The sequence below is a fragment of the Callithrix jacchus genome, chromosome 2 (genome assembly GCF_049354715.1).
Source record: "Callithrix jacchus isolate 240 chromosome 2, calJac240_pri, whole genome shotgun sequence".
NCBI classification, from domain to species: Eukaryota; Metazoa; Chordata; class Mammalia; order Primates; family Cebidae; genus Callithrix; species Callithrix jacchus.
The window spans coordinates 188,642,598-188,666,991 of record NC_133503.1 but is presented as its reverse complement, the minus strand read 5'-3'; the positions used below and the strand labels follow the sequence as shown (position 1 = coordinate 188,666,991).

The 24,394-nt window shown below is 41.3% G+C and overlaps 1 protein-coding gene across 1 annotated transcript; it reads right to left on the bottom strand.

Moving 5' to 3' along the window:
- Positions 1–3,551: 3,551 nt before the first annotated feature.
- Positions 3,552–17,817, bottom strand: ZNF622 (zinc finger protein 622). The gene is made up of 6 exons (XM_002745096.7): positions 17,058–17,817; positions 15,491–15,751; positions 15,110–15,272; positions 10,483–10,595; positions 5,343–5,486; positions 3,552–3,817 (listed from the first exon to the last, which is right to left on the bottom strand). Exons 1-6 carry the CDS (start codon positions 17,680–17,682, stop codon positions 3,690–3,692), a joined length of 1,434 nt encoding a protein of 477 aa, XP_002745142.2. The 5' UTR covers positions 17,683–17,817; the 3' UTR covers positions 3,552–3,689.
- Between the last annotated feature and the right edge of the window lie 6,577 nt (positions 17,818–24,394).

The window sequence follows — 24,394 nt, the reverse complement described above, 5'->3', positions numbered from 1 at the left end:
CTCTAAAGTTGATTGCAAAGCAAATGCTAAGCAAAGATGTTTCTAGATCTCTAGATGTCTGCTTCTTGCTCATAAAGCTGAAAGGATGAATTGAAAGCATGTGGGCACAATCCCTAGCTTGGTGCCGGCACAGAAGCTCAATAAGGTCCACAATCCCTCGCCTACAGTCCCAAATCCCAGAGCTCTGAACACTGAAACATTTTTGGTAAATCCTTTGGCATCAAAACCTGTCCAGACAGAAGGCTCTTTCTAGGCCTTAGTATGAATGGAATATATCCCTCTCTAGAAGTATAAATATGTTTGATTATCAGATGGTCCTCCAGGTCTTACGGCCCGACATTATCTACGGTATATGCACCCCATTAAATTCCTAAAACTCCAAATATATGAGTCTCTACACTCTGGCTTGAAAGGCTTTCAGCTGAAGGTTTGTGGATCTGTCCTTGGTGGCTCTGTGCTCCTTCCTTTTGCTGGTCGTGGCCCCTCTCCTTCCTCCCAGCCATGATTAGTCTATCTGAAATAAAAGCTGCACTTGCTCAGACATCTGTGTCACCACCTGTTAGGCACCTTATCACAGATTTTTTTAGAAAGCCTGTGATGACCCTGGAAAGGATTGGCAGAGCCTTGTTTTAAAGATGAGGAATCTGAGACTGCACTCCAGCCTGGGCAGCAGAGTGAGACTCTGTCTCAAAAAAAAAAAAAAGAAAAGAAAAGAAAGAAAAAGAAAAAAGAACGCAGGAGAAGAAATCGTCATCTCTGGCTTCCCTTTGGGTCTCCTTAAAAAAGTTACTGAACTCCTCTGAGCATATTTCCTCATCTGCAAAATACAAAACCTATCTATACCCCACAGTGGAGAATCATAAAACAGCACTTTACACTCAGCAAAACAAAAATGCATGCTACACAAAGCAGAAAGTTTACACTGACACTGTTCAGTCCGTAGACAGGCAGCAAAGCAGCTAGGGGCTTCTGTAACACGCGTGGAAAGGGACAAGATTATGTTCTCACTTTACGTTTTCTCACGTTTGATCCCAGTCAAGCTAAAGACACAAACACTTCCCAGCACCATCTGGTCCTGCGATGCCTCCCGGGAGGAGACTCCACACAAATCACTCTGCAGCAGCCAGCGCTGGCTTGGTACTGATGAAGAAAGACCTTTAACATGACGACTGTGGCATCCATTTAGACAACTGTTTTATGAACAATAGATGCTGTGGGAGGATGAGGGGTGTATATTCATACAGATTGGATTAAATATGTTCATCAAAAAGAAATGTGAATAAAAATTTAGAGAAACAATGATGTCATGCCTGTATCAAAACATCTCATGTACCCCACAAGCATATATACCGCCTATGCAGCCACAAAAGTGTTTTTAAAAATGGAGGAACAAAAGCGCTATGTCAATACCACAGTGAGGGTAGGGAAATGTGAGAACGGAAGCATTCGCCAGGCTTTATGCTTGTATCTTTGTTTGGCAGGTTTTGCCCACACATGTGTTCATTTCTCCAGTGCGATAGGCATTAAGATACCCGAAAAGGGACATGTAGCTGTGAAAACACCAAAACAGGGAGAACTGCTAGAAAATGACTATGTGTGAATGGACCAGGAAGCCCAAGGAATCCTAATACAGCAAACAGGGAGTGGGGAACAGGGTGTACCCAGAGAAAGATAAACACACCCAAAGGAATGACAAGCAAATAAAATATCAAAGACATCTCCACACTTTCTTGTACCACCAAGAGGCTCCCTCAAAATAACAAGTCCATTTGTCATATTCCTTGTCTTGTCACTTCACTATCAGGAGATAAGGTTTAAATGTCTTTTTGTTTGCCACGCCCCCACTCCAACCGGCAAATAGAATTCTACTCTAGAAAAATAAATAAATTGAATTTTCTAAAATTACAGTGTGGATAGAAGTGAGACAATGGATTGTTCCACAAACCCAAAATCAAAACTAAGATGTCTCTTGAAGCCTGAAAGCAGTAGCTAAATAAATGAAGAGGCTGGGTGTCGTAGCTCACACCTGTAAATCCTAGCACTTTGGGAGGCTGAGGCATGAGGATTGCTTCAGCCCAGGAGTTCAAGACCAGCCTGGGCAACATAGTGAGACTCTCTCTCTCTCTCATAGTGAGACTCTCTCTCTCTCTCTCTCTCTCTCTCAAAAAAAAAAAAAAAATTAGCCGGGCATGGTGGCACAGATCTGTAGTCCCACCTACTGGGGAGGCTGAGATAGGAAGATCACTTTAGCCTGGGGGGGGGTCGAGGCTACAGTGAGCAGTGATCACTCCACTGCATCCAGCCTGGGCAACAGAGCAAGACCCTGTCTCAAAAATGAAATAAATAAATATAGTATTAGTATTTTAGGTCAGTAAACATGCTGTTCTCATTGCCTTCCATGCCCCCGACCAGGTAAAAGAGATGACAAATTAAAAGGCGGCATAAATATAAATTAAAAACATACCACATGCAAAGCACTACACCATTTTTTCAGGATATAGATTTAAAGATGTGGCAAACACAGCAGATTGGGTCTTTGTGTGGGGAGAATGGCAGAAAACAGGATGATGGAGCAAAATTAAAACCAAGGAGCTCTCATTGTTGGACAATAGTGAACCTGGGCACTAATGAGATATAATTAATTCAACTCTGCATCCAAAATTTAAAGAAAAAGACTTATGTCTAGCAAATGAGCTCTGGTTAATACATAGTGAGGGCAGCCACATTCTCCTGGCATACTTGAACTCACTACTCAGAATACTGCACTGGCTGAGACTCACCATGCCTTACTCAGTGTGGCACGTTTGCTCTGTAAAAGAGAACTTTAAGCATTAACACTGTGCTGGGGATTTAACGAGTGATTGGTCCTTTAGCAGATTTATTTAACCCCAACAACCTGTGAGATAATAAACACCTCTATTTCACAGATTTAAAAAGCCAAGTCACTTTTCCAAGGTCACAAAGATAACTAAACGAATTTGAACTTCATGTATAGCTTCATTTTCAACATATTAGTGCGTTCCCCTAAGCCACCTAAACTGAGAATTTCTCCAGAGATTTGACCCTGAGGTAGCCTTTCTAAAATGATACCTAAACTTTCCTCCTAAACTAACTGCGCCACTGGAAACTGCGTCAGCAGTCACGTGATGCATTCATGTTTAGAAAGAGAAAGCCTCTGCAGCAAGCTCTTCACGTGCTCTTTAACTCAGCCTGGATTTAATGCAAGTGCTCAGAAATATTCACCACCTCCTGTGCCACGATACACTCGATGAGTGACATTAAACTTTGTCCCTACATGAGCCTTTAAGCTCCCTTACATAGGTCCCAGTGCCATGACATGGTGAGTTACTCGGAAAGTTAAACTAAGTTTGGGGCACACAGGTCACTTCTGATTTCTCACATTATTCTGACAACTGTGTAAGTCATTTAAAGCTGAGGCGATGAGGCAACTGTCAGGCAGCAGTGCACGTCCCAGGGTCCAGTAGACACAAGACTTACCTTGTGAAAACATTACCTTTAAGCACTATTCAAAAATGACATCTGAAAACACATAGGATTCTAACTTTTATTATTAGGTTAGAACAAATGAAGTAGCAGCAAAAGGGTCTCTCATATGATCTGGCTTTCACTGGTCCTCAGGGCAAGGAGGAAACCTGGGCAAGAGACGATCGCTCAGTCCCAGCAGACTCTCAGAATCTCACTTGGGCCCGAAAGTGCATCTGCTTGGTGGCATTGTTCTTCATTCCTGTCTTCAGCATCCATTTCGACTTCATCCTTTGCACATACTGCATGTCTCGCTCTCGCACAAGAGCCGCTCCTATGGTTGGAAGCGGGTTAAGAAATTAGACAAAGGTCTGTTATTTGTGATCAGAGAAAATCCAACCTTGGCAGAGAATTCAAAAGGTTAGTCTGAGGTAACTGGGTTCTTGTATTTAAAACAGAGTTGCTAACTTGGGGTGCCTAAGCAATGGGCCTCAGGGGTCTCTGTGGGCCCCAGAATTGCATACCAGAACTTTTGTATATATATATTTCTCTGGGATTAGCATCTTTAGTTTTCATCATCTGGAAGAGTCTATAAGCCAAAAGGTGAAGCCCCATTAATCAGAAAGGCAGAAACTATAAATCAAGTCAGAAAATACTTCCTGATAAGAGTAAGATGAAGTCAAGTCTCTGCCAGATTCAAGTGGCCACACAGCTCACAGGCAGCCACAGTGACGGAAATCACATATAAAACAGTGGCATTTGAAACGCATTTTAGTTGCCTAGAGCTTTCCAGGCCGTGAAGGCAGCCCTCCTCTTTTCTTCTCCACAGTCCTCTGGTTGGAGAGATGTTTTCCCTGAAGATCTAAGGATAATCAGCTTCATCCAGCAGACACATCAGAATAGATTTTAAAAGTAACATATTGGGCCAGGCGCAGTGGCTCAAGCCTGTAATCCCAGCATTGGGAGGCCGAGGCAGGTGGATCACGAGGTCAAGAGATCGAGACCATGCTGGTCAACATGGTGAAACCCGTCTCTACTAAAAATACAAAAAAATTAGCTGGGCATGGTGGTGCGTGCCTGTAATCCCAGCTACTCAGGAGGCTGAGGCAGGAGAATTGCCTGAACCCAGGAGGCGGAGGTTGCGGTGAGCCGAGATTGCGCCATTGCACTCCAGCCTGGGTAACAAGAGTGAAACTTCGTCTCAAAACTAAATAAATAAAAGTAACATATTGATGAGGTTTCAAAGCTCAGTAATTGCAGTGGCATTCTTGACTCTTCTGACTCGTACTAAATTTTCTATGGGAAAATTAAAAAAACGGGGGGACTGATAGCTAACCTTGACTATGGGCATGCATTATGTCACACAAGCATGGCATTCAACCCACTCAGCTCTAAGAGGTAGGTCTTATTATTATCTGTTTTATAAATGAGGAAACAGAAGCTTATATTAATTAAATTACTCATGCTCATCATATACGAACCTCTAAGTACATAACATAAGTCACGTTTGACTCCACAGCTCAAGCTATTAACCACTAAGATACTATCTAATTCCTCTGCATAGCCTCCAGGATAATTTCAACCTTTGGTGATTACTAAATAATTATTTTTATAACTGTTATCTTCTGAAAAAGTTAATGATATATAAAATTGCTGTTCCAGAAATATGAAATTTTTAAGTCATAGGGCTTTGGGCTTATTGCCTTAAACATATCAAGTGGTAACAGAAGTCCCTGGAGCCAAGAGGTTGTTTCCCCTACAGAGAATCCACAGGACAATGTAAATGGAAACACCTTTCCCCAGACCCCTCCTAGAAATACAAGTTCTTAGACTGTCTGTAGCTATAAACATCAATGTACCTGTGCTGCCCGTCCAGCCCAGGGCTCTATACTGCTGAAGTACTCGGCCCACGGCCTTCCGATTTTTAGCAACGGCCACAGCTCTTGACAAGCCAAATCGCTGTTTGTAGTATCTCATCAAGGAGCGATGACCCACTCTGGCACCTGTATTTCAAAAGAGCAATACTGAAACACTGAGTTGGATAGGTTTTTCAAGGCAGAGCTATAAAGCAAGGGCTTTTCAAATCAGATCTTTTAGTATATCTAGATGGAAAATTGATATACCAGAAGAAACAGTTGTTCTACCTTCTAGAGAAAGACGAAGCAGCACGTAAAATAAAAATGAAAAAGTGAAAGAAAGCATCCAAGAAAAAGAAAACCAAACAATAGATTTTTAAAAAAGAGAATGGCAAGTCACTGTTAAGTGAACAAACTTAGCATTGTGTACTTACTTTCATACAATATGCCTCCCCAAAAATTCACATAGAAACCCCTACTAATGCAGATAACATGGCCCTAGAAGATAAGAGATTTTTAGTGTTTTATATATATAAATAAAAATTATAGATATATGTATGGGAAGAAGATTAAGCACAGACAATAGTTCTGATGTTTAGGTCTACAAGCCAGGGCCAGGATCTAAAACAGAAACCAATCCTTCCTTTGCTTAAATTCTCTATTGCAGTGATTCTCCAATGAGGATTTTACCCAGCAAGGGACATTTTTGGTTGTTACAGCTAGAGGGGTACTACTGGCACCTAGTGGGTAGAGGCCAGAGATGCTATTAAACTTCTTTAGATGCACAGGACAGCCTCCCATAACAAAGAATTACCTCATCCAAAATGTCAGTAGTGCCAAGGCTGAGAAACCCTGCCTATTGCTTCTAAATGATGGAAACCACCTGGTGAATTCAAATTTTAAAAGATTAAGCTGAATTCTGTCTATAGCTTTTGCTTATTTAGTAGGATCTAGTAAAACTATGTGAGTCAATCATGCTTTCAGAAATAAATTTCTAAATTTAATTTTCAAAGTATGCTGATGTCATTACAACATATGATTGTGTATCTCATTATCTTATAAGCCCATTAACTTGTAACAGAGTGAGAAAAAAGAAAACAGACTCTGCATATTTAAAATAAAAAACTATGAGAAAAAGGTATTGGCCATCGATTGGAAATTCTGTAACTGGGCTAATAAAAACCCGAGGTAAGCAAAGATATCTACTAAAGGAACAATTCAAGGTTCCTATTTAAGGGTGAGGAACATCTGATATATTCATCTAGCGGGTGGCAAACTACAGCTAGAGAACCAAATCTGGCCAACTGCCTGTTTTGGGTAGTATGACTGCAACATAGCCATGCTCATCTGTGTGGGTATCATCTCTAGCTGCTTTGGTGCTTGCTACAACGGCAGAGGTGGGAAGCTGCTGCAGAGACAGAATGGCACACAAAGTCGAAACAAATACCTCTGGCCCTTTCTGGGGAAAATGTCCCAACCCCTGTGTCATAGGCTCGTAGGAGATGACCTGAAGGGGCTGGCTTTAGAAATGACTCATTCCAGGCTTCATCAGAGCAGTGGCTCTCCAAAGGTGGTCCCCAGGCCAGTGTCATCAACATTACCTAAAAGCTTACTAAAGGCAAGCCGTCCTTCCACAAGAATATTAATTAGGACAAAACCAATCAAATACCTTCCCAGAGGGACATAACCAAGCAGATACTTAACAATAGCATATACATAAGACATGAAATAGCCATTTCCACTGAAAATGAATAAAAGATATGTGGCTAGGGTAGAACCCTGTATACAGTTTCCAGGAAAGGTTTCTATTTACATATGTCAAACCATGTCTTTCAGAACTTTTTGTGTAAAAAGACCATGAAAAAGATACTATAAATATTGTGGAAGTCTGTATTTGCTTTTAGGATCCAAACTTTTCATTTGCATGAGAAAATTATTTTGGTTAATTTAAGTCCCTATACCTGGCAAAACAACTGGAAAATTATTTGCTCACTACACAGATGTGGAAAAGTCATTACTTTCAGTTGCTTGTTTTGTTATCATACTCAAGAGATGGCAAAAAGAATCTTTCAATTCAAAGACATAGTCTTTGGATACCAGTGTGGATAAAAACATTTCCCCTGAACCTGACTGTTTTAGCAGCGTAAGAGTTAACAAAGCTCTCAGACCACAAGAAATAAGTGAGATGTAGTTGACAGATAGAAACACAAGCTTAAATGGAGGGTCTACAGCAAACTCCAGCACTGTTTACTGTAATGTTCTATTCACAACGTTAGGTCTGGACACTCCAGGTTTGCAAGGTTTATCCCAACCCATTAAATGATACTGCTGGTCATTAATACATAAGAAATCAATATATTTGCATTCCTAAGCAACATGTGGAAATACATCTTACAGAAGGTTGGCCTTTTAAAGCGTCCTTGAAATGGCTTCATTACTCAATGCCAAGGTTTCCAACAGCGGGTAAAAAAGAACTGAAAATAGCGTTTAGAGCTATTCCTGTCCTGTGCCAACGACAGTGACCACCTGATATTAGCACCAAGTACGATGGGCTAAGGACAGCTCAACTTGAAGGACCTCATCAAGGAAAAGTGTTTTCTAGAACACAGTGCAACTGCCCAATAAATAAGGGATAGATAGGTTATATCTAAATCGTGGTGAAGTACACGACCTATCCATTTAGCTTTTGACACAGCAGTAACTGCTTACAAACTGTCCATGCCCCCCTGCCCTTTTTTTTTTTTTTTTTTCCCCTGGAGACAGGGTCTTATTCTATTACCCAGGCTGGAGTGCAGTGGCACAATCATGACTCACTGCAGCCTTGACTCTTGACTTCCTGGGCTCAAGTGATCCGCCTGCCTTAACTGGGACTACAGGAGCACACCATCAGAGCAGGCTAATATCTGCTCCTTCTTAACAAACAGCCTTACAATTTATGACACCCAATTGAATGGGCCTTTCATGCTAACTTATTCCACATGAGTTGAAGAGTGATGAAGCACACCCAAAAACACCATGCCAGACCACAATCTTCAAAATAAATGCTCACGGTGCCCTCTAGTGGATACTTTTTGTCATTGGCTTTGAGATTGCCTACTTGATGCTACTAAAGTCCAATCTGAGTAACTAGATTCAGTGTCCCAGCAGCAGGGGAGACTCATTACCCAGTAAATGAACAGGAGCTGAGTTCAGAAAAGCTTCCCAGAGAGTTGAATCTAAGGAAGTTGAGTCTTACAAGAAAAGTAGAAATAATAGAGGCACCCACATGCAAACGCCCAGAGGACGAAAACTCTGTGTGGGTGGGCAGAGGAATAGCGCTATACACCTGAGGGATCAGGTGAGAGAAACTCAGAGTTCCTCAAGGCAGCGGCTCCAGTGGAGGAACTATAGACGGTTAAGAAAATATACTGGTGTTTTAGAAAGGATGTTTGGTGGTCATGTGGAAACCAGATTAGAGATGATCAGACAGGAAGCTGTAATGGTTGCACAGACATATGAATATAAAAAATTTTTCAAAAGACATTTAGGAGTTGCTAAGTCATCTGGATGTGGGAGAGGAAGATCGCGCTAAGATCCTAAGGCTAGCCAAAGACAAAAATGGGTTTGGCTCTGGCAGTCAAAATGGGTATCGTTTTAGATACCCATTTTCGGCTGTGGCTAACCTTAAAAAAACTCAATCACCCAGGACAAAGCTGAGTATTCTTTATTTTTTATAAGTTTCAAAAATTTAAAGTCCAGATGAAAACTTCTCTTAAACACTCTAGATTTCTTAAATAGATAATGTTCGTTGTTGTGCTAAGTTCTGTAATATATTGTGCTTAAGTAGATGCAAAATGAAGCCAACACTATGGTGAGCCTACTACTCATAGGCAGACACCACTGCACTAGATTATCTTCAATTTCCTTAAGGTCTGTTATTACCTGATTCCACCATTTCAGAAGCAGAAGCTAAGCAGACAACAAGTTAAACATACAGTCCTAGAAAATAAGTTATTAAACATATTTCTGATGTTCTATATGGTTACCATCACCAGAGAAAGACCAGAAAAGGTTTTCTGGGATTTAGGTTTTACCACTGGGTATTAGGCCATAATAATATATTGCATTATAACTTTCTTATCACTGTAGGAAGAACTGTCATCTTCAAAACTGATTCTGCCTGACCTTTCCTTCTGCTGCCACACTCTAACACTGCTCTTGGCCTTACAAGGTTATTATTCTGAGCTAAAGATTGCCATCTGTAGCTAAGAAGTGACACTCCATGTGGAAAGCCCTAAGACAAGGTTGCTTCACTGCAGCTATCTCCACCAGCAGGCTGCATTGTTCCTGCCTGCACCATTACTGCAAATCTCCTGAGACAGTATAGGGATATTGGAAAAAGGCTTTACTGATTGTGTGTGTGAGATCTTGATAAGTTACCCAACCTTTCCAAGCTTCATATGTAAAATGAAGATGTTGGAATCTAACTCATGTTGGCCTGTAAAGATAAATACATCTGCCTGAATGTGCTAACTGCTCAGCAAACACCAGGTATTAAGATCTTATTATCATCTCTACTTTACCGCTCCCTTTCACTTCTCAAACATGTCCTCTGTAGCTTCTCCTATTCTTATCAGTTAATCACGATTCTTTCTTCCTACACAATAAACAAACATGTATGCTGCTCACATTCATGGTTATTCTTCATCTTTTCATACCTCATGGTGGATAAATTTCCACCATGAGTCATATACACCCACACCAAACTACCATTTGGAAGTCTGAGCAACAAAAGGAAACAGGCATCAGTTCAAAAGAATAACAGTAAGATTACAATTAACAAGAGAAATCTAGACAGAACCAAAAAAAAAAAGAACAGAACAGAAAAAGTCTATAGCTTAAAAAAAAAAGAAAGAAAGAAATGCCTGATCAAACATTCTGAGTCATAACCCAGAAGTGAACAGAAACACTAATCAAATTTAAACAAAACAGCCAACTTAGAGCTGAGCAGCAACCTTCAGGATTTACACCATACATGAGAACCCAAACATAAACTTTAAGCTTTATGATCTATTTCCCTCAGTATGGAAGGTAATTGATGGAGATGTGCTGCTCCCTCAACTCCACTGGCATTAAGCTATTTATTTTTGACAAATGCACTTACCAGAAGGCAGAATCAATTCCATGGTTTCATCATCATATTCCAAGTTCTTTTCTGAAGGCAATTCCTCAACTTCAGTAGGGTCCTCCCCTTCCTTGTGATCTGGGTAGCTACTCCTATAACAGAGAAATCGCACTAATAAATAGACTAATATCTCAACTTGAACTAAAAGACATAAACTTTATTTGCAAATGTGGCAAACTTCCTAAGCTACCTAAAAGGGAGAGGAAAGAAGCAGCTAGCTATAGGGAATACCGGCTAAAAGGTTTGGGGAGAAAACAGCTTGTTAGCATTTTATCTGTAGTAGAAGTGAGCAAATGACCTATAACAGAATTCTATTTGTTTTTCCCTAGAAAGGCTGCCTGATGAGAGGTAGAGAAGGAGAACGCACAGCTGGACATGCAGCAGTACTCAATTTAACTTTATAAAAACAAGTTCTAGAACAGTGCTGTCCAACAGAACTCTGTGATGACAGAAAACATTCTATCAGTAGATAGAACTATCAATACTGTGTCTGATTTCTATCAATACTGTGCCTGATACAGTAACTCCAGTCACATGAGCTTTCAAGCACTGAACTTTGAAATGCAGGTAGTCTGACTGAAGAACTGAATTTTTAAATTTTTATTAAACTTTCAATTTATTTAAATAGCTATATGAGTATACCCAGTAAGTACTATATTGGACAGTGCAGTTCCAGAAGAATCTCTATATTCCTAAAAATGCTAATAAATTCTATTCATAAATACACATGAAAAATAATTGGAAAACTGCACATTAAATTATTAACAGTAAACCAGACAAACTAATAAGAAATGGACAAAATACTTGATCAGATACCTCACAAAAAGATATCCAGATGGCCTATGAATACACAAAAAGGCTCTTGATTGCATTAATCATCATCAGGGAGATGCAAATTAAAACCACTATACGCCCACCAAAGTTGCTAAAATGAAAAACTCTCCCTCACTGCAAGTGGGAGTATGGAGAACCACTTTGGAAAACAATTTTGACAGTATTTTCTAAAATTGAACATATGTATATCCTCTGGCCCAACTCCTACAACATAAGCACACAACAGATAACATATAAACATTTACCAAAAGACACACATCAGAATGATGTGGCAGCATTGTTTGTAATAGCCCTAGATTAGAAACCTCTAAACCATATATCAACAGTACACTAGATGTTGTGGAGCAATGAACAGAATACTCTATAACAATAAGAATCAACTATCTACAGTCATATAAAATAGTATGAATGGGTCTCCCAAACACAAAGTTGAGCAAAAGAAGCCAGACCCAAGAGTACCTTCCATTTATATAAAGTACAAAAACAGGCAAAACCGATCTACGCCGTTATAAGTCAGAATAGTAGTTACTCTTGGTGAAAGGAGGGGTAGTTCCTCGAAGGACACACCAGGGAAATGTCAGGGTATTATTAACATGCTGTTTCTTGATCTACGTGCTAGTTACATTTAAAATTTTACTAAACTGAATCATGATATCACAGTATGGTCATCCCTTGGCATCCACAGGGGATCGGTTCCAGGACCTCCCTAGGATACTAAAATTTGCAGATGTTCAAGTCCCTGATATAAAATGGTTTAGTATTTGCATATAATCTAAGCACATTCTCCTATATACTTTAAATCATCTCTATATTATTTATAACACCTAATACAATGTAAATGCTATGTGGATAGTTGTTACATAGCACTGTTTAGGGAATAATGACAAGAAAAATAAGTCTGCACATGTTTAGTAAACATACAATTTTCTTCTAATACTGTAGTTTGTATCCACAGATGGAGAACCTGTAACTACAGAAGGCCAGCTATATACATATACGCACTTTTCTTTAAGTTTATTCTTCAATAAAAAGTTTCAGGTCCAAAATAAGTAAATAAGTTACCTGGTGAAGGAGAGTGAAATTATAGGTAATTTGTTGTTTTTTAGCTGAGTGAATCCACATAAACTGCTTATTAGAACAGTGCCTGGCAGGTAAGCACTCCATAAAAGCTAGCTTTGTAAGTGAAGGCTTTCTGTTTTCCAAGTTTTCTTTATTGAACATTGTCAACTTATTATTATTTTTTTTTTCCTAGAGACAGGGTCTCACTATGTCACCTATGCTGGCCTGAAACTCCTGGTCTCTAGTGATCCTCTTACCTCAGCTTCCTGAGCAGATGGGACTACAGGCTCATGCCACCACACTTGGCTTTTATTTTTTTAAGGAAAACAAATCATTTTAATATTCATTTTTAGGAAGAAAAGCTCACATGCTTTCTCATTTCTAGGCACCAGTAGAATAAAACTGTACATGGAATGAAAAATGCATCCTTTGGACTAAGGGAGAACCATTTCCATCAGTTACATATTTTAATTCAAACTAATGGGGCAACACCCAGTAAACAACAACAGTAACAACAAAAGGCTAGGGCTTGAAGCTTAGATTCTAGAAGGAGGAGACAATAAACAAATAATATACAATACATACAATGGCAGTAGGGGCTGTAAGGAAAAATAAAACAGGATAAAAAGGATTGGGTAGGTGTTATTTTATGGAAGGTGGTCAAAAAAGGCCACACTAAGAAGGTGAAATTTGTGTCAATGCCTTCAAGAAGTGAGGGACAAGTCACGTGAATATCTGAGTGAATACTGTAGACAAATAACATATAGCAAATGCAAAGGTCCTGAGAAACACACTTGATGCATTAGAGGAAGAGTTAGGAATCCAGAGAGCAAGTCATACAAAACAAAAGAACCACAGATGCTCCAGATCATGTGCAGGGCCCTGCAGGTCAGTATACTTTTTCTTTGAATAAGACAGGTAGTCTTTGAAAGAATCTGAGCAGAGTTTGACCTGACTTAATGTTTTAAAAGGATCTCCCTACAGTTTCAGTTTTGAGAACAGAATGTAGGTGGTAGGAAGAATGTAAGTATGGAGACAAGGCAGCAGGAGACTACTGTAGGAAGTCAGGTGAAAGATGATGGCGCCCTGGACCTGGGTAGTAGCAGTAGAATTAGTGAGAAGCAGCCAGACCTGAAAACACATAGTCCAAAGGCAGATAAAGCAGGATATGGTGATAGATTCTAGTGTAAGCATGAAAGAAAATAGAATAAAGGAAGACTGCATGGCATTTGGCTTAAGTAACTAGAAGGACAGAGATGCCATTCACTTAGTAGGGAGCAGATTAGGATGCATGGCAGGAGTTGACTTCAGACAGGTGAAGTTAATGATCCCTTTTGAACAGAAGTAGAAATATCAAGGAGGTAGCTGGATATCTTCAGTCTGTAGCTAAGGGGAAGGCTATACAAGAGATATAAGTGTGGGGGGCCATGGGCCTACAGAAGATATTGAAATCTATGAGACTGGGCAGGATCCTGAATATAACTGCAGGATGAAAGACTGAATGCTGGGCATTCCAAGCCTACTGCTGATGGCAGCCGCTTGACTCTATCCATGGTATTTGCTTTGACCACTCTGATTACAATATCAGTCAAAAGGTCATAAACACTGCTGTCTAAAAGGAAACTTGAGAGGGATAAATACTGCCCTTTGCCTGAAAGAGGATACTTCCCACCACCAGCAGACAGTCATTGTCTTCTCCACTGCCACAACCTCTGACCCTCCCTTCTACCTCCACCCCGTCATGTCCACCAACTGCAAGTCTCCAGCTGCAAAATGAAAACTCAGAAAGAAAATGCAAAGGAAGACTTACAAGACTGAGACTTTACTGAACATTTTATCAATTGGACTATGCATGCCTGGCATGGTAATTATATACATCTGCTTATCTCCTGTGCTAGGTAACAGGAATTTTGACAACTAGTTGTTCAAAGTACTTAACATATATTTGTTAAATGACATACAAATTATTCAAGATCCTAGTTAGGGCAGGGCAAGGTATCTCACACCTGTAATCCGAGCACTTTGGGAGGCTGAGGTGGGTGGATCACTTGAGCCCAGGAGTTCAAGATCAGCCTGGGTAACATGGCAAAACACCATCTCTACAAAAAATACAAAAATTAGCTAGGCATTGTGGTGAACACTAGCTGCTGGGGAGGCTTGTGGTGGGAGGATCACCTGAGCCCAGGGAAGTTGACGCTGCAGTCAGCCATGATCATGCCACTGCCCTCCAGCCTGGGTGACAGCAAGAATCTTTCTCAAAAAAAAGAAAAAGAGTCTAGTCACGGGTGAACCACCAATGGGATAATCTCACCATCAGATGCCTGGTTTTGGCCAGGTTTAGCAACCCTTTCAACTCCCTCAGAAGACAGCTGGTCTTCTGAGTCAAGGACTCTTTGGGAACCCAACATGTGAAACCTAATTTCTGTACCTCTATTCAAGGGGTAACTGGCAAAACTGAATTCTTGATGATCTAACCAGAACAAAAACAAGTCAAACTTCAGCTTGGGTCTAAGATCTTCTCTTTACTATTGTGCTAAACTCTGTTAAACTGAGTTTCTCAACTACAAGGAAAGAACTACCTAATACAGAGGTGTTATAAGTGTTATTAAGAATAAGTTCTACAGTGCCACACACATATCCAGCCCTGGCACACCTAATATCACTTCAAAGTAAATATGACCTCACTTCACTTCATATTACAAACTATGCTTACCTAAAATCATAGAAATCTGCAAATTCCAAAGCAGCATCACCATCTGTGAAGAGCTTACAGTGGCTTTTGTCATTCATATGCGCCTGTACAGCTTCTGTGGAGTAGAAGGACTTCCCTTTCTCATTGCACCACAAGCAAATCTTTCCAACACCAACTTTCTCTCCTAAAAAATAATGCAGGGAAAAAATATGAGAAAAGCTTTTAGCAACCAGATTAAATCTCATTATTTGTCACAATTCAAAAATCATTCACAAAATAAGCAAGTAATTATATCAAAGATTGATGAAAAACGTAAAACTAATGTTCCCTTGAGACCATGATACATGATGATACCCCAATAATGTGATATTTCCTCATTAAAAGGAAAACTATTGTACTTACCCAAGTATGTAATCAGTCCCTTAATATCTGAAAGATATTCTATATCAGGGATAAAGAAACTGTGGACTTTGGTCATATGAGCCACATTCTTCATGAGCGAGCTGGAATGACGGGAACAAAATAAGCAGTCTGTAATAGGGATGGCACCAAGGGGTGGTTTTTCCCCAGCCTCTTCCTCCTCTGCATCCTGCTCTGCTGCATTGTCCATTGCTTCAGTATCCTCACATTCCAATTCTTCGTCAGAATCAATATCTTCCCAATCTGCAAGCCAAAATATTGAAAAACAAAGTTTAAGAAAACTGGTAGCAAGCAAAGATATCACAAAAATTCACATGAGGTAGGTGATACAGTCCTATATTTGGGTAAGCAGCCCCATCCCCAACTCTCAGGGACGACTCCTCTTTCAAGATTTCAGTTTTAGCTATTCGTTTACCACAGACTCATCTGTATGGCTGTAAAATTCCTTAGCCTTTCTTTTCCAGGTAACAGGAGTCTTCTGCTTCTTTCCTATGCCTTACAGCACCTAGCCCAGTGCTGAACATATAGTTAGCGAGTCTCTTATCTGGCTATTTTTATAAACTGCTAAAACAACGCCTCTATCTGCTATTTCACAAAAGTACTATGGGGTATGTGTATGTGCTGGTGGGTGCTCTATGAACTGCTATGGTTTGAATACATGTTTCCCTCCAAAATTCAAATGTTGAAACTTAATCATCAATGAAATAGCATTAAGAGGTGGGCCCTTTAGGAGGTGATTAGGTTAGGTGAGCGCTAATCCCCAGTGAATGGGTTAGTGAGGAGAAAACTGGCTAGCCCCTTTTTTGCCTTCTTCTTCTACCACATGATGATACCATGAGAAAACTTCATCTCTGGATCAGGCCCTTGCAAGACACTGACTCTGCCAGCACCTTGATTTGGGGCTTCCCAACTTCCAGAACTCTGGAAAAATACATTAATGTTGTTCATATATTACCCAGTCTCTGGTACTTCCTTAGAGCAGAACCAACAGACTAAGACATAAACGCATGCACCAGCACTGTTCATAGGATGTGGGATGAGGGAAGGAATAAATAGCTCATAAAGTCAAAGAGGCGAGGCTGCTGGCTCCAGCTCACATTTCTGGCTGAGTTGATTTTGATCCCTTTATCCTGTTTTACTCAACTAAATTAAGCGCAAAACCATCATAACTGGAAATCCACTAGAATCGCAAATTACACTGCAGCTGGTATGACGATAGCATGTCCTCCTGTGCATATGTTAAAAGCCTCCCCATCCAAAACAGAGAGGGCATCAATTCATTCTCTAAATATGTATTAAGCACTTCTTTTTCCAGACAAGGACTTAGGCCCTGATTCTACAACAGTGAACTAAACAGCCAAACCTGCTGGCCAGATAAGGCACTTCAGAAAGCGTCTCAACAAGCGGCGCTCATCATTTTACTTAAAAGCGCGCTCTCGCTCTCTCTCCCTCACACTCACACACACAGCACCCCCATCTCGAGTATAAATCTGGAAACTTAAGGGGGCCAAGTTCCTCTCCCCGCTCCCCGCCCAGCCAGAGCCATCACCGTCTTCATCCAGGTCCTCTTCCTCCTCCTCACTGCCCTCCTCCTGCTGCTTTGCCAACTTCTTCGCCTGCTGTTCAAACCACTGGAGCCGGGGCGGTTTCTCGCTCGGGTCTCGGTCGTGGGTCCTACGGCCACCAGTACCCACGGCCACGTCACCCGTGGCCTCCTTTGCAGGCGCTGGGGGCGCCTTCTTGGGAGACATGGACGGCTGAGCCTTGATGGCCTGCTGGATGGCCGCGTTCATGGCATCCTTGTCCACACCGTCCACGCCCAGTCCTTTCTCCAAGTTCTTTTCGTTCATCATCTCCACTTTCCGATTCACGGCCTGCACGGCCTTCTTCTCCAGCTCAGCGTGCCGCCGGGACTTGAGGTGGTTCTCGTAGGCGTTGAAAGAGGCAAACTTCTTACTGCAAACGGTGCAGTAGGTGGCCGAGCCCTTGCTCTCCTCCTCGGCGACGGCCCGCTGCGCCCTCACACGCTCCTGGAAGCCCTCGGCGGTCACCGGGGCCATGCTGGCCACCTTCCGCCGCAGGTTGTAGCGGTGCCAGTCTGTCTTATAGTGGGCCCGCTGCATGTCCGCGTCGCAGAACGCCACCCGGCAAGTTATGCAGGTGTACGTCGCCATTGCCAGGCGAGAAATAAGAGCCGACCAAGCCAAACACCTAGTGATCAGCGCCCTGGCCCCACAAGACCCTCAGACCTTAACCCGCCTCAGCGACCACGAAAACCCACTGAACTAGCCGACTCCCTGATTGTCACTGAGGAAACTTCCGGCACACGTCGGAAGTTATTTTCAGCGGCACAGGAAACCCGCCTCTCAGTCTGTGGCCACGCCCCCGCCGCGGTGAGGCCCGGGAAGGCGAGAGAACGCGGTGGCTGAACGAGACTTGGTCCCGCCCAGTCAGCCCGAGGCGAGTGATGATTGAGGGAGGTTGTGCCCTCCCAGTTGCCTTCACTGGAGGCTGTGTCGCACGGCAGATTGCGGTCAAGGAGACTGCTACACGAGAATGGGGGAGTGGGTCGCCCAAGGCTGCTCCCGGGCCTTAGGAAGCCCGCGATTATGAATGGTCCGGTCGGAGCCGCGAGGGTCGCTGTTTTTCTGAGTACAGCGCGCTTCGCCCGCGCAGCCTGAGGAATGGATGTCGCGATGGCGAGGATTGCTCCATACCCCTCGGGGCGGAGGGTATGGAGCCCCTCCATACCGCCTTTCTGAGGCGGCTCCTCTGGCGGAGGACACGGGCGAAACTTGAGTGTCCAGAGTGCCGAGAGGGGCTCCTTGTAGACATACAGCCCAAGCCACCGTAGATAATTATAATAGTAGCCACATTTTTTTAAGAGTAAAGAGAAATCGGTGAAACTGCTTTTAATGATATATTTAATTTAGCCCATCCTATCTTTTCAGCCTGTAATCAGTCTAAAACAATTCATGAGATCTTTTACGCTCTGTCGTTGGTTCTAAGTCTTGGAAATCCCGTATGTGTTTTAAAGTTAATAGCCCGGCCGGGTGTGGTGGCTCACGCCTGTAATCCCAGCACTTTGGGAGGCCGAGGTGGGTGGATCACGAGGTCAAGAGATGGAGACCATCCTGGTCAACGTGGTGAAACCCCGTCTCTATTAAAAATACAAAAAATTAGCTGGGCACGGTGGCGCGTGCCTGTAATCCCAGCTACTCAGGAGGCTGAGGCAGGAGAATTGCCTGAACCCAGGAGGCGGAGGTTGCGGTGAGCCGAGATCACGCCATTGCCCTCCAGCCTGGGTAACAAGAGTGAAACTCCGTCTCAAAAAATAATAATAATAATAGCCCATCTGAATTTGGACTAGCCCCGTGTCAGGCGCCTAGTTGGTTGTGTAGCCTCATGTATATCGGACAGCAAAGTTATCTGTAGAATACAGGAACTTCAGGTCGAGAGCGGTGGTTCACGCCTATAATCTCAGCACTTTGGAGGCCAAGGCGGGCGGATCACCTGAGGTCAGGAGTTCAAGACCGGCCTGACCAACACGGCGAAACCCATCTCCACTACAAAAAAAAAAAAAATTAGTCCGGCGCAGTGGTGCGCACCTATAAGCCCAGCTACTCTGTAGGCTAAGGCAGGAGAATTGTTTGAACCCAGGAAGCGAGGTTGTGCCACTGCACTCCAGCCTGGGCAACAGAGCAAGACTGTCTCAAGAGAAAAAGAAGAAAATGAAAGAGGAGAGGAGAAAGGAAAAGGAAATGAACTTCAAATGACTGGGGAGGTCATAGATTTCATCCAGTCAGCCTTGTTACAGAATCGAATGTTGCATGCTCAGAATCCAAGCCGCCAATAGCACACCAAAAGAAGATGGCGTTTCAGAAAATATGGGTCAAGTCGTGCTGGTCTTTTTGCTCAAAACCTTCCAGTGGCTTCCCTTGACTCAACAAAATTTAAACACCTTACTTTTTATTCTGTGACGCTCTACCCCTACCTCTGATGTCCTGCCACACCCCCTTCTCGACCCTGCTCAGCCCGCTTTAGTCGCAATGACACATTTGATGTTGTAACAAGCACCTGGTTGGTAGTTAAGTCAGACACCCATTACTCTTCTGCTGAAAACATCTTTTTACTAGCTTGCTCCCTTACTTTTTGGATCTCTGCCCAAATGCCTTTGCAAGAGAGGCTTAGCCAAACCCTCTTACCAAAAACAGTGCCTACCTTCCTAATTTCCTTACCAGGCATAACTTTTCTCTAGCCGTGTATTAGTTATCTACTACTCTGAATTAAATCACCCCCAAATTTAGCATCAAGCTTTATTTCAGTTTCTGTATGTCAGGCATTTGAGTCGCTTAGCTGTGTGGTTCTAAGATCTTATAAGAGGTTGCAGTGAACATGCTGTCCAAGGCTAAAGTCATCTGAAAATCTGACTGTATTTGACTGGGAATGGGAAATCTCCCTTAAAGATGGTTCATTTACATAAACTGATAGCAAGAGGTTTTGGTTCCTTGAGAAGTGGGCCTCTCCATAGGGCTGCTTGAGTGCAGCAGAGAGCCACATGAAATTCATGGTCATGAATTTCTTTCATGACCTAGACTTGAAAGTCACACACAGTCGTTTCCACAATGTGTTGTTACTTACGCAGGTCAGCCCTATTTAATGTGAGAAGGGTTTACATAGGGCATGAATGCTGGAAGTGAGGGGCCGGGCGGTTTGAGGGGATCATTGGGAGATCGACTACCACTAGCATTTGTTGTTTATCACTGATTTCCCAGGCCTAGCACTGGAAGTCCTGCATTCCCAGGAAACCCCTCAATCCTGGGCAAACCAGGATGTCCAGTCACACTGCATGTGTTATCATCTACATCTAGATAGAGCACAAGCTGCATGAGAACAAGCACTCCTTTGTTATATACCCTAATGCTAGAACAGTGCCAGCAGATCCACTGTTCAGTATTTGTTAAATGAATCTTTTGCACTGCAAAAGTGAAGTCAGATGATTTTTATTTCTAGAAAACTTATTTTGAGATGATCAGTATCATAAAATACCTGAGCCGTCTGGATGCTCACTTTGAGAAATGTAGCTAGTATTAGTCGTTAACTGGAATAAGCAAAGCAGTGTATATTTTCAAGCTTCCTTAAAAAGTAAAACCCTTCTAGTTTTACTTTTGCCTATTATCATTCCAGTATCTGTTCTTTAGGTCATTATTTCCTCCCTGCTTCCTTTAATCTGTTTTCGTGATCCTCCTAATTACTTTTCTTTTTTAAAGGGGTGTTGTATCCTCTGCCACTAATTTTCCAAAGTACTGTTCTTCTGCAGTCTCCAAGACAACCTTACTGTTTCCCTGTAGCCTCCCTCTACAGTAAATACGGTAATCAGTAATTTTCCTGTAGCATTTTTTTCATATGTCATTTTTTCTGTTCAAGAATCATTGTCTGTTGCCCATAAGATAGTTTAAATTCCTTCACCTGGCTTTCATCTCTCCCTTAATCTCTCCCACATGCTACATATTTTTTGTAGCATTCTACTGGTTCTAAATTGATTAAGCCATTCCTACCCTCAAGAAGTTTTTTTCTTTTATGATTTCTTAGAGATGATAAATATTTACAGTTAACTGTAATAGAATGAAGCTGGATCTAGTACAAAGAAATATAAAGAAAGGGGTAATGAGTATTTAGGACAGAGAAATCTCATCTCATTTGAGAGATCAGAAAAGTTTTCATTAAGGATTAAGCATTTCAGATGGGTCCTAAAGAAGATGATTGTGGACTTTGCAAGTGAAAAGGGAAAATGGAACAGGTAGAAGAAATACTGTGGAGGGAGGAAAATGAAGGACGTTTTTAAGAAGAGTCTGTCTAGGTTGGATGGAGCATAGAATACAAACAAGGGAAAATGAGACTAGAGAGAGCCACGATATCATTGGCTAGAGACTTGGATTCTTATGTTTACTGTTCATTCTTCATTTGGTAAACAATGGAGAGTCACAAAATGTTTCCACTTATATGGCATCAGGAACAGAAGTGGGCCTTGAGCAGATCCAGCAGCAATCTCTGAAACTAATTGAAAAAAAAAAAAGAGTACATCTACAGCCAATAGCTCCTTGGTAAATGCAAGCTGACTGCGAGGGACTAAGTAAAATCTCTCTGCAGTATATCCTCTGCACTCTAAATGTGTCTAACCTCTTCTGATGTTACTGCTATCAAAAAAATTACCAAACTGCTCACTCTCTGAAGAATCTAGATAGTCAGCTCACTGATATAGTTTGTTGTTGTCTTCACCCAAATCTCATGTCATAATGTAATCCCAATGTTGGAAGCGGGCCCTGGTGGGAGTGATTGGATCGTGGGTGTGGATTTCTCTTGAATGGTTTAGCATCACCTGCTTGGTGCTATTCTTGCAACAGTGAGTTCTCTCAAGGTGTGGTTATTTAAAAGTGTGTATCATCTCCCCCCTCGCTGTCTCTTGCTCCTGATTTTGGCGTGTGAACTGCCTGCTCCCACTTTGCCTTCTGCCTTGAGTCTGCTCGTTGAGGTCTCTCCAGAAGCAGAGATCACCATGCTTCCTGTACAGCCTGCAGTACCCTGAAACAATTAAACCTCTTATAAATTACCCAGTCTCAGGTATCTCTTTGTAGCAATGTGAGAATGGACTAATAAAACCATCTATGACAAAGAAAATTAATTTGAAAGTACTGAAAATTAGAATTCTTTCTGGATACCATGACATGGCCCTTAAAATAGTTAACGTAATTCTCCAACTACTAGAGTTATGGTGCACAGTGTAAAGGTGACAGTACACACAGTAACATGGTTACTGTTTCAGTCTTGGAAGACTTTGGGATATCCATCTTGGATCACTACATAATTTAAAAGCTAATGAAGTTGCCTTCAAGTCAGTTTGATTACTGATCACAGTATTCTCTTGTGACAGGTTTACTGCTTTTCACATTCCTTTATTGCAGTGGCACCTTGGTTTTTAAAAGGCAGACAATAAAGGCGATTGGGTTGGTTGAGGGTAACCTTTGGTAGGGGCAACAAATATCGAACTATAACAACGAATGTACACATATCACATGGCTTACAGTTTCTGTGAATTCTGTGTTCATAAAAATGTTAAATCCTGTGAGAGATTTTCAATCCCCAATTGTTCTGGCTATCTACAAATGCAAAGTCTTCTCTTAATTTATTAAGAAATTGAAATTTACAGCAAAGCATATTTATCACAGCATTTAAAACAGTATAGATCAACTGGTTTCTACAGCCTTTGGAAAAGAAAATCTAAAATAAAATCAGTATTTAATACTTAGTGAAATTCTGTTAAACCACTTAAAATTATGATCATTGTTAATGTATCAAAAAATAAAACCAATATACTAGTGTTATACATAAAAAAGAGATAGGCTTTGGGGTCAGGCTGGCTTTTTCCCTGACTAGCTATGTGACCTTGGACAATTTATTTACCCTTTTCTTTGGCAAAAAGTTTTTAATACCACTTAACTGTAGAGTCATGAGGATTAAACAGGATCCTGTTTTCTATGTCTTAGACCAAGAGTTAGCACACTTTTTCCATAAATGGCCAGAGAGTAAATATGCTTTGTAGGCCTGGGGTCTCTGTCATGACTAATCAGCTTCATTGGTATAGCACAAAAGCAACTATCGATGATACATAAATGAGCATAGCTGTGTTCTAATTAAACATTATTTACAGATGCTGAAAACTGATTTTCATTTATTCTCATGTCAAAAATAGTCTTCTGATTTTTTTCAACTACTTCAAGATATGAAAATCATTCTTAGTTTGCAGCCCCTACAAAAACAGGTGGCAGGCCAGATTTGGCCCCTGGACCACAGTCTGCCAACCCTGGCCTTAAGACACAATCCTTGCAACACTCTGTGAGGTAAATGGTACTACAGCTTTATCTTGTAGATGAGGTAAATAGGTATGGAGTTATTAGGTGACTTCTCAGAATCCCGTAGACAGTAGGTGTTACAACCGTAAAAATTACTATTCAAGAACTTTACGCTTGGTCCACAGAATCAACTGAAATAGCAGGCATTTTTGCAACACTTCCATCCATTAATTCCACAAGGATTTATTGCACTATGAGGCTGATACAGTGCTAGACCTATTAAAAGAACCTTATGGTTTTTGTAAGCTGTTGCTTGTTGATTACCTTTGTTTTAATGTTTAAAAGAATGACTCAGTTGAAACACAGGCAGGAAAGAAATCAATATCTGGGTTTTATGCAGCATTTCCACCCCCACCAAACATGCTTCAGATACTTTTTTCATTCACTCTTGAAACATCCCTGTGTGAGAAGGTAAGAATTAACTTCCCTATTTAATGTTTGGGGAAACAGGCTGAGGCTTGGGGATGTTATGTGACTTTGACACTTTGTCTTGGGGCCATAATGTTAACATTAGAACCAGAACTCATATTTTCAACATCTTAGTATAAATGCTACTACAATGGAAATGAAGGAATAGTACACAAAAATATAGTTCTGAGGCTTTCTAATTTCATCATAATACAAATGATCTAAGACAACCATAGTTCAGTAAAGGTTTTCAGAATAATTTCCTCTTGCAATGAACACAGCTGAAGCAGTATACACAAGTATACCCATCTAGATTACAAACAGATAATATAAATGTTAAAACTCACTTTTTTTCTTAAATGTGGATTTCCTTCTTGACTAAAATCAGTAACATGCTGCCATTTGCCACTTTTTTAAATGGAGGAAAGTCATGTTTATTTCAAATATAAGAGTGAGATGCCTAAATACGTTGAATATATTTGCCAATTACAAAACCTTATAAAAGTTTCTTTTCCTATTATTTTATTAAACTGGGGAGCAGGCAGTTTTTAAAAAATCATTTTGAAGC